The 10,267-nt window shown below is 48.7% G+C and overlaps 1 protein-coding gene across 1 annotated transcript; it reads right to left on the reverse strand.

The window, feature by feature from the left end:
• Window positions 1–284: 284 nt before the first annotated feature.
• Window positions 285–9,916, reverse strand: LOC309796838 (nuclear RNA export factor 3-like). Its single transcript, XM_082610217.1, has 19 exons — window positions 9,834–9,916; window positions 7,358–7,532; window positions 6,986–7,139; window positions 6,281–6,364; window positions 6,069–6,173; window positions 5,864–5,944; window positions 5,659–5,757; window positions 5,215–5,322; window positions 4,941–5,050; window positions 4,039–4,075; window positions 3,605–3,673; window positions 3,464–3,519; window positions 3,213–3,320; window positions 3,048–3,106; window positions 2,824–2,939; window positions 2,686–2,728; window positions 1,921–1,993; window positions 1,204–1,385; window positions 285–503 (listed from the first exon to the last, which is right to left on the reverse strand). The coding sequence occupies exons 1-18, from the start codon at window positions 9,835–9,837 to the stop codon at window positions 1,223–1,225; spliced, it is 1,644 nt and encodes a 547-aa protein (XP_082466343.1). The 5' UTR covers window positions 9,838–9,916; the 3' UTR covers window positions 285–503; window positions 1,204–1,222.
• Window positions 9,917–10,267: the final 351 nt, after the last annotated feature.

The raw sequence follows: 10,267 nt of genomic DNA on the forward strand, positions 1-10,267 counted from the left end.
AGAACGGTCACAACTTGTGAGTACTGAAGTGGCGGAGAGAAGGTTATCAGGAGGCAAAGTGTGGATTTTAGGGTAGTCCAGGAATGGAGTTGTTACTGTATAATTTTCAAGCACTGTGTAGGTCAGATATAAATGCTAGAGACTGCCAGGGATGATGTGGGAGATGGGACCTTTTGGTCCTGGCCCCACTAACTCATGGTTGGGTCAGGGGAAAAGCAATCCAAGACACACAACATATAATGTGCAATGTTACTCTTTAATATAAAGATAAACAAGGATCATGCGTGGGAAAAATATAGAGCAACGGGCAGGCCTACATGGTAAACTTTGGCTTCGTGATTAGCTGGACTGCAAGCTAAGTCATGGATATGGCTTCAGTTAAGAGAAGAGAGGTAACAAATATGATGAGGATGAAAATGACATCTAAAGGCTCATTTGCAGAGTTTTGTTCTCAAGATCCCAGGTCAGTGGATGAGGGTCTCATCTGGAATTTTGCCCTTGGACTGAAGAAAGTAAAGAGAAAGAATTGGGATGTCAGCAGAGCCAGCAGCCGTGAGTGTCAACCCCAGGGCACCTGACTTCTGTCCGCCTTCACCTTCCTGAAACCCTAGAGGTCTATTTCGTCTTATCCCTGAATTCTCAGAATTCACTTTTTGATGAGTAAAGAAATGTTTAGTTCTGGTATAGTCTAGTCATTGTACTGAAAGCACCTGTAGTGGGGGAGGATAGATGACCTCCCTTAGGACCAAACTGGAGACACTTGACCACACAACTTCACTGCTAAATCTATGCTACAAGAGCAAGCCTTCAAGTTTACCAACATGTATGTACCAGAATGAGCAGATGCCATTGCATGTAATGCTGAAAAAGAGGCGAAAAGGTAAATGGCTCTCAATAGTAGCTTATGGCTTCCAGGAATTCAATTGTTTGATATATTGATCTTAGAAAGAGTAATGTAGCTTCACATATACTGAGAAGAAACTATGCTGGTACTAATAATAAAAGAAGTTTCAAAACAGTATATAAGATAGGAAACCTGTATTTTATAGTACATGGAAATGTATTAGTGTGAAATTAGGGACTTTTTCACAAGTAAACATTTGTAAGAAAAAATAGATTTAAAATAATGACCTGAAAATTCCCTTTAATCCCTCCTCTACTCGTCCCAGCTCCCTCCTATCCCCATGCAAACTCAGCACTCACTTCTGAGACCACTAGAGGTTCATCTCAGATGGGGTGGAGGATGCCTGCATGATGTCCTGCTGCAGCTGGGAGAGGGTATACATGGAGCTGGAGGTGGGTGTAGGCACTGGGATGCAGAACACCGCTGGGTCTCACTGGGGTTGGCATCCCTCACAAACAGCTCGTCATTCACGATGCACAGACTGAAGGAAAAATGGACCCCCAGACAACTGATGGATGGACACCCTCACCCCCAATATTGACTCTGCTCCCAGTGGCACTCAGCAACCAGATTCCTTCCACGTCCCTCCTGTGTCTGTCTCCCAGGTTCCTTGACTGGTAGCTCTGCCCCTCCCCACAGAGCCCACCTTTGGAGAGACTGTCTACCACCTTCACTCGATTTATAGGTTTATCCCCAACTCACGGGCAATTTCACATTTACCCTTTACCACAGCCCAAGGGCTGGACACTCTGATCCTCATTCTCAGAAGAAGACACTGAGTCACACAGAGGTCATATGACTTGACCAAGGACACAGCGAGTGAGTGTTGGGGAAGGAGTGAATGCATAGGCCGATTTCAGAGCCCATACTCTTCTTAACCACTAGGCTAGACTGCTCCTGGGATCTCACTGCTGGCTTTCCACAATACCGAGTAAACCTAAGGTCTGTGCCACCACATTCCCACGCCCCTGAGCCCAGGCGAGGATGGGTATTCCCACCCACGACAGGGTTCTCACCTGCAGTAGCTGGCAGGGGTAGCGATGAAGGTCCGGGTGAAGGCACGCACACAGCCCTGAGAACTTCCTTCCACTTCAACAGCAAACAAACAACAGTACCCCTGAGAGCCGCACGTGCTGTACATGCTCACACGGCGGTCCCCAGTCAGGGAGTGACTGGACACTCATGCTAAGAGGGCAGTTGTTAACGGGGGCCAGGGTGTCGCGAATGGGGAGGGCAGCTATAGGAGCAGACTGCGCCCAGTGACATGGCCGCTGACAACCACTACACAAGTTCACGGGATGCATTCTTCACAGCCGCCCAAGAGGTGGATACTTCTACCCCATTGTGCAAATGAGGAAACTGAGAGGTTCAAGTTCTCACAGTAAGGATCTGGGATGAGAGGCACCAAACTCCACAGCCTATGTCCCCAACGCCCAGGGTGTGCAGGGCAGACAAACATGGACACAGCTCAGACCTGGGTTGTCTGTGGGAAGCCTGAGGGCTGGAGAACATAGTGGGGGAGGGGAGGGAACGGAAGGGAATGGAAGGGGAGGGAAGGGAAGAGAAGGGGAAAGAAAGGGGAGGGGGAGTGGAGGAAAGGGAAGGGATGGGGAGGGGAGGGGAGGGGAGGGGAGGGGAGGGAAGAGAAGGAGAAAGAAAGGGAAAGGAAGGGAAGGGAAGGGAAGGGGAAGGGGTCAGGGAAGCTAGGTGGTTCTGGGAGTGAGCCTGGCCAGGGGGAGGCAGCAATGAGACATCAGGGGTGGGGGTCTACACACACTTACGTTCCTCGAACACCCCGCTGACGGAGAAGCAGAGCATCGTTTCCTGAAAGGGAAGAGCCCAGGCGCCCAGTCACCACCTCCACCTCCTACCCACCTGTGGCTTCCTGGGCCCGCCCGAGGGAGGAAGCAGGCGCTCACCATCTGGAACCAAATGTCCACCACGAAGGAGCTGAAGTCATGCTGAGTCTTGGGCAACCCACAGAGGGTGTGCACAATGACACGTTTTGTGTGCTTCAGCAGCTGGACCCGCAGGTCTGTGAGGGGAGGGGAAGCGAACAAAGGTCAGGGGCTGCCACGCCCTGGGCCCTATGACTGACCCCTTCACCGCCCTTTCCCACCCAGTCTTCCCATCGCACACTCACAGGGGTCCTTGAGCTTCTTCATATTCCTGCTGTCCTTGAAGTACTCGCACAAGCTGCTTCTAGGAGACAAAGAGCAACAGTGGGTGGTGGGTGTTTGCAGGAGCTGGCCTGTGTCTGCTGGGGAGCCACACGGCCCAGGAGCAGAGCCTGTGCTGTGATACTCACGGGTCTGGGTCCTCGGGGTGGAAGGGAATGGTCATGGAGAAGCAGGCCTCCTCGTGGTAAGCCCCTGCGAGAACCTGTCGGTCTCCGTAGTCATGGATCAAGTAGTACCTAAGGGGGAGCAGTGAAGACAGTCTATCTCTGTGGTCTGGACCTCAAATGAGACTTGAAAACTCCCCTGAGCAGACCTGTGCTTAGGTGGCCTCACCTCTCATAGCCCTCCTCCCCTTGCTCAGCTTCCAAGAGGTACTTACTGCTTCAGGAATTGCAGGACTAGGCTCTTCAGCTCATCAGATCCAAAGTAGCTTCCCTGGAATCAAAACAGTCCTCAGGACCAGGGCTGACACACCCTTCTCATGCTCCACTTAAAACCCGGCTTGATCCTCCATCCTCACCTTGCAGGTTGGTAAGCGCTTGCAGGCTTCAATACCACACTTTGCCAGTGGGGATGTCTCCTGGCCATCCTGGGGAAGAGAAGAGGATGTCAGCAGTGCAGACCAGGAGGTGGTGTTGGATGATCAGGGAAAAGGATGGGCCCAAGAGACGGTGAGGGTCAGAGGTCAGGGGTGAAAGGGCCCTGGAAATTCCATGGGCAGGACTACAGTTTGGATCATCACCGTGGGTTCCCCAAAGCCTGTGAAGAACATGGCTGAAGAAGATCCAGAGCCTCTGTCAGGTTCCCACAGGGGCTGTACCATCCCCCTCCGCCCAGGACGTTTAAGGGTCAGTTTCAAAACTGTAACTGTGGCAAGACCTAATGGGGTGCAGAGTAGTTTGTGGGTGCTGTCAGTGCCAGTTAGAGGAGTCTGTGAACAAGGAATACACTTACCAAGGTTAGTAACTTGGGGAACAATTCCAGGATGGAGCTGCCAAAATCAAGACAAAACAGAAAAGTCAGCGAAACTGTGGAGGTGACCCTCTTCCTCATGGGAGCAAGTACACCCACACCCCAGTGTCCCAGGCTTCCAGGGCCCTGAACACGTCCCCCATCGACTGACACAGAGGGAGAGCATGCCCTGCCTCCCTCCCCGCCTCCCTCCCTCCCTTCCTCTCCTTCCCCTGGGTAGCTCCCTGCAGAATGCGTGGACTCCCTTCTCCAGTGCCACCATGACCAGCATTTCAAACCCATGCTGCAGGGCTTCCTTCCCCTCCCTTCCTTCCTCCAGGGCCCGGCTGAAGGCTGTGGGGAGAAGAGGGATTGGGGTGTGTGCCCGAGGCTCTGCCACCTCACTTAGGGTCCTGCACTCTGCCAAGACCTGGACTCCCCCCATGGGTGGCCCAGGATGCTGGGGCAGGGAGGTGAGTGAGGTGGGGCTCAGGGAGGGAGATGGAGGGGGATGAAGACAGAAAGGGAGTGAAGGTACGAGGGGTGACATGACAGAGACCTACGGGCCTAGAGACAAGGGAGAGAGAGAAAACAAAGGGAAGGGAAAGAAGCTCTCCCGTGGTTGGGGTCAGGGAAGAAGAGAGAGGAAATGTGAAATGGCACCCCTTTTGCAGCTCTTCACCTGCCCCAGAATGGCTCAGACAAAGCAGGTAAGAATGTAAAATATGCACATGTTGGGCTGGGGGCCCATATGGATTGTGGTTGAAACTCTGTCCACTTTGTGATGCAGAGAGGAGAGCATAGGGTCTATAGTCCTCCCTGAGGTCCACGTCAGCTGCCCCTTGCAAATGGGCACTTTCGGGAGTAGCTCAGGCTGCCAGCGGGTAACAGAGGATACATCTGACCTTATGTTGGTTGACTTATCAGGGAAGGTGGTGCACAGGGGGTTTCTCTCTGCACACATCCCTTCTGGCTCCAGCCGCTCACCCTTGTCCATCTCCCCTGCAGACTTCACCTGTGATTATGAGGAGGAACCACATGGGCCAGAGAAACAGAGCCAGGATGGCCGTGCACCCCTAGTCCCTTCCTTTTCCTACAAATCCATTTCCCTTCCTCTGTCTCCATCACATGAGCCTTCCCACCTTCCCTTCAAAGACAGATCTGGGTACCACACCTCACCTCAGTGTTGGAGAGGTTCCAGTTCTTGGTGTTGGAAGCATTCGGCATAGTGTTGGACAGGCCGTGCAGCTGGTAGGGTTTCTTATCGCTCAGGTCCAAGGCCAAAAGCTATGATGAGGAAAGAGTTAGAGTGAGGACCCCAGCAGGGGATACCTGAGACCAATCTGCCTCTTCTACCTAATCTCTCCCACCATCACCACCAGCCCCAACATTGGGTCTAAGGTCCTCATCTTGGGCACATTCCCTGGATGGATCTGCAGGGAGGCAGCCATGCCATTTCTAGGGTTTTGCGCCATTCCAGTATCACGGGTCATCAAGTCTCCAGGGAGCCAGGAGGAGGGAATCGGGGGCTGAGAGGCTCCTGGCTGGTACAGCTCCAGCACCAACCCCTCCCCGAGTTACCATTCCTGAGTATCCTTCCCAGCTAGACCGCTCTGCTCTCACCTGCTCTACAATTGCTGCTGTCGCCATACCAGGGTCAGAGCGGACTCTCTGGATGTCACGAGATTGCTGGGAGGCATCATATCGTTCCTTCACGGGCAGCTGCTGAGTTAGGGATGGGGTTCAGGGGCTCTGAGTCTGAGGTGGTGATCGGGGGCAATAGGTGGGTCTGGCTGTGAGTGCACAGGTTGTGTTGAGTCTGCATTACCTTTATCTGCTCCACCTTTTCTGACCTCAGCTCCTTCAGCACAGAGTGGGGTGCATCACAGGGATCAACAAAGATAGATATCTGTTGAGAACACAAGAGGGGCTGGGTAAGCTCCAGGAAATCTGAGCCCTGGGATCAAGCAAGACCATGCCCCTGCCCTGCCCTCTTACTCCCAGCTAGCCCTGCTCATGCCCTTGACACACACCCTTTCATTAGCCTCATTGTAAATCTTGCCATTGACATTCTTCAGCGCGGAGGCAATGTTGGCATTCTGAACGAAGAACTGGGCCTCCATTTTCTCATAGTGAAACTGTAGGGAGAGTGACAAGAGAAGCATAATATGAGACCAGAGCCATTTCTCATCTGGGCCTGCCATCTACCCCGTTTCCTCTCATCGGCCTCAATGTCCTCTCTTACTTCGACTGGGGTGAAGGGGACACTGCATTGCTTGTGAATCAAATTCAGCAGCCACTTCTCATCATATTTAATACCAAAGGGAACCTAAGAGGCAAAGAAATAATTGGGGAAAGAAAAGTGATACAATGGAATCCAAGGTTAAGATAAGACCCAGCTGTGTCTTGCTTTAGGACCTTTTTTCAGGCTTTAGGTAATTTCTTAAGATAGGACAATATCTGTTATCGCTAACTTTTACACCAGACATGGACTTCCTATATATCCTTTCTTTCCATTTAAGTACTTTTCCTGAAATAATCGACTTCATATCTTTCACACGTACTTACTCTTATAAAGTTCTAAGAGATCCTACCTAAGGCAGACCTGGCCTGCCCCTCCGACGAGGATCCCAGAGACTCAACCTCCTCCCACACTCAGCTTGAGCCAAACTGCGTCTTCTGGTGTGGAGTTGCTCCATCTCCTTGGCAGTAGTTTCCTCCTTTGTTTTAGACAGCGTCTCCCATGCTCCCTGCAGTCAGTCTGCTCCCTTTATATTGCTTCTCTGAACCTGCCCTCACATGATCTAGGAAGTTAACTCCTAGTAATAACAAGACAGATTACCAGCGCCACTGCCACGAGAGAAAAGTCCCAGCATCTCTACATGCGCCCAACATGACTCTCTCTGTCATCTTCTTCTACATGTTAGGTCCATTTAGCCAGCACACTCACTCTGATCTTGAACCAGCTCCCCAAGGTCTCATCCTGCCTCTTTCTCTCCATTCTTCTCTCTGGAGGCTTTTGCTCTGTCTCCTTGTTAACAGGGGTTTCGTCTTGTTCCTGAAAATTGCCTCTCCGATGACAGGATGGAAGGGCATAGGGAGCACTGTGGGGAAGTGGAGAGAAGAAAGTGGTCCGTATAGTCTTGGGAAGTCCTCTCTACATTTTCCCCAATGATAGCAGAGCTACAATAAAGATTGCTCAACTGTTAACCTGATCCCATCATTCCTCACTCTTCCAGGTTAGAGAGAAGAGTGACATACTTAGCTACATGGTTTTGTTCCACTAGCTGGTGCACTTCAGCTATTCTGACTGGTCACTTACTATCTTACTCCAGTGTCCTTGTGAACATCACTTTCTGCTTGATCTCCATCTTGTTGTTGCTGGGATGAAGGATGAATACCAGGCCTGACTTGTTCAGACCAGCTGTTATACCTCCTTCTGTAAATACGATAGCATCTTGCTCTTCTTTGTAAGGAGTTTACTTGCTTATTGTACCCTGAAATTGAGAATATCACATCAATGGTCTCAGTACCAGAAAAATTCCTGGGTAAATATCACAGCTAATGAAGAAATACCACCAACTTTATAATCTAAATAGGAAATTATCATAGTTAGGAAGAAAAAAAAAAGGCTGAGAGACTTCACTGTGGTTCCAATTCTCAGGAAATGATAGGTGGGGAGTGTTCACAGCCAAGAAGAAAGCAAGCACAGAGGAAAGGGTCTGGACCCAGGGTTTAGTCTGTGATGTTAGTCCCTGCTCTGCTTGGTTCAGGTTATGTGACCTGGGACAAGTGGCTTTTCACCTCTAACTCTCTCTTCTCTGCTCGGCTCTAGGGGCACAATAAAACCTACCCTGAAATCTAGCCTGGTGTGATGGTTCAAGGGTCAAAGGTGATCTCCCTGCCTGACGAAAGAATTAGAGATATGAAAGATAAGTCCGATGAAAAGATCCAGAATGCAGCCTGGAGAGACATAGCATGGAGAATACCAAAAGCGAGGGGGAGATAATTAAAGGTGATGCAGTGAACATAGCTAACACATGGTTAATGTGAGTCCCGGAAAGAAGGGGAGGGAACAGTGGAGAAGTGGTATTTGAAGAGATCTTTCTCGAGAAGTTTCCAAAAGTAACAAGATATCAACTCAGTGTAACAGTATTATTGTAACAGGAGAAAAAGTATGCTTTAAAGAGAAACGTTCTTTAAAAAAAGGCATTCATTTCTTCATCCTGTAACAAAAACTCGGAAAATTTGTGACCAGAAGACTCAAACTAAAAGAAATATTATAGACTCTTTCTTGGGCAGAAGAAATATCTTCCCAGGTGGAGGCACATAGATACAGGAAAGAAAGACTAATGACATTTGTGAATATGTAGGCAAATTTAAATGAGTGTTGATTATATAACACAATGATAGTAATTTCTTCTGGGGATTTAAATATATAGACAATGAAAATGCATGACAATAAATTTGGAGGGAGTATATGGAATCAAAGTGTCTCAAGGTCCCCTAATTGTCTGAGGAGTTCTAAAGAACTAATTAATTAACATTAGACTGAAAGGGCAAAAATGTACATTGTAATCTGAAGGGTAAACACTACAAGAATGGCAAAAGCATGTTTATCTAGCCACATGAGGTAACAATTTAATAGTTATAAAATGTTAATCATTTCAAAGGAAAGGAAAGGAAAAAGAACTTAGAAGAGACAAAAATAAATATACAGTAAGATAGTATGTATAAACCAAATTACATCTACTTTTACATTAAAAATTTCAGATTATTATTCCAAATAGAAAGACAGCTATTATCAGACTGGACAAGAAACCCTCCATCAAATGCTCCTGAAAAGAGACACATGCAAATTTTAATCATCTAGGAAATTTTAAAATAAAAAAATAAGGGCAAAATGTATACCTTTTCCACAGTAACCTACAGAGAGCTGGTATAACCCTATTAGTAAAAGTAAAGGTACAGTTTAAAGAAAAAAGAATCACTAGAGAAAGAAGGAGATTTCTTTTTGATAACAGGTTCAATGCAATAAGGAGATATTAATATAAAATTCTAAATTTGTATGCATGTCCTAAAATAGAGCCAAAATATGCAAAGCAAAATCTAACAGAAATAGAGCATGGACAAATTCACAGTCACAGTGGGAAATTTTTACACAGCTCACTGAGTGATGCACAAAATGGCAGACAAAAACTCAGCTAGAGGGAGAAGGTTTCAAAATGTTACTTAAGTTAACAAATGTATTTAATTGACATAGAACAATGCACATAAGAACTACTCATCGAACATTCCAGGATAGATCATATGCTGGGCAACAAAGCAAGCCTCAGTAAGCTTCTATGGACTAATACAATTTACCCTGACTAGTTAATGTAATACTCAGTGGTAATGGTGGGTTTTCTGTCCCTCCCCCACCTCATATAAATCCAAGGAATATTAGTTTACACAATCCCACGCCCCACCTAGGTGACCCTCCCTACTCTCCAAACCCTAGACCTGAGAAGATCACATGACTTTTGCCTTTTCCTTAGCCAGGGGAAATAATTCACCTCAGCCATGGCCATTTCCATAAGAGGGGAGGTTTTCCACATGGAATCAGGATGGGTGTGTCAGAGCCCACTTGGCCCATTTCCTCAAGAGAGTGGGAAATAGTGAGCCTGAGCCCTCTGCATGCCTTCTCTAAAGGGGGGTCAGCTGGCTGGGGGTCCTGTGGGTTGGGGTTAGGGAGGGAACCCAGAACCCCTCCTGCCCTGTGGGGATCTGAGGACAAGGTCTCATGCTGACCAACTCACCCATGGGGTGGCCTGAAGGCAGTGATCTGTCACCACCCTCCTCACAGGCTGCTCGTGAAGAGAATCTGTGGGTCTGGAGCTGGAGGTTTGGAGAATATCAGGAAGGGCTGCCGAAGAAGGAGAGTGCAAGCCCCAAACCACTTTGTCAGAGCCACACAAACAAGATGGAGTCCTAACAGGAAGTCCCTTCCCCAAGGGCATAGAGGAGGACAGCCCTGGGGGCCAGAGGAGACTTAACTTCCTGTAATTACTGCCCCCTGAGTTTGCTACCAGCCTAACACCCAGGGAACTCTTTCCAACTGTACCACCCTTGCAGAGGAGGGCATCTGGAATCAGGAGGCTTAGGGGACCTTGGTACTTCTGGTTACAAACACAGGGAGCTCTGTATGCCAGACTCTGAATCAGCTACACTACATTGTGTTCCTTCGTTCGGC

Source organism: Mesoplodon mirus (genome assembly GCF_964341445.2).
Source record: "Mesoplodon mirus genome assembly, chromosome: X".
In the NCBI taxonomy this organism is placed as follows: Eukaryota; Metazoa; Chordata; class Mammalia; order Artiodactyla; family Ziphiidae; genus Mesoplodon; species Mesoplodon mirus.

Bases quoted from the DNA above. Each gene is read 5' to 3' on its own strand.
- LOC309796838 (XM_082610217.1), bottom strand. The intron at 5,323-5,658 runs GTGAGAGCAGAG...TCCTCATCATAG, and splicing joins CAGCAGCAATTGTAGAGCAG to CTTTTGGCCTTGGACCTGAG. The intron at 2,729-2,823 runs GTGAGCGCCTGC...CTTCCCTTTCAG, and splicing joins TGGACATTTGGTTCCAGATG to GAAACGATGCTCTGCTTCTC.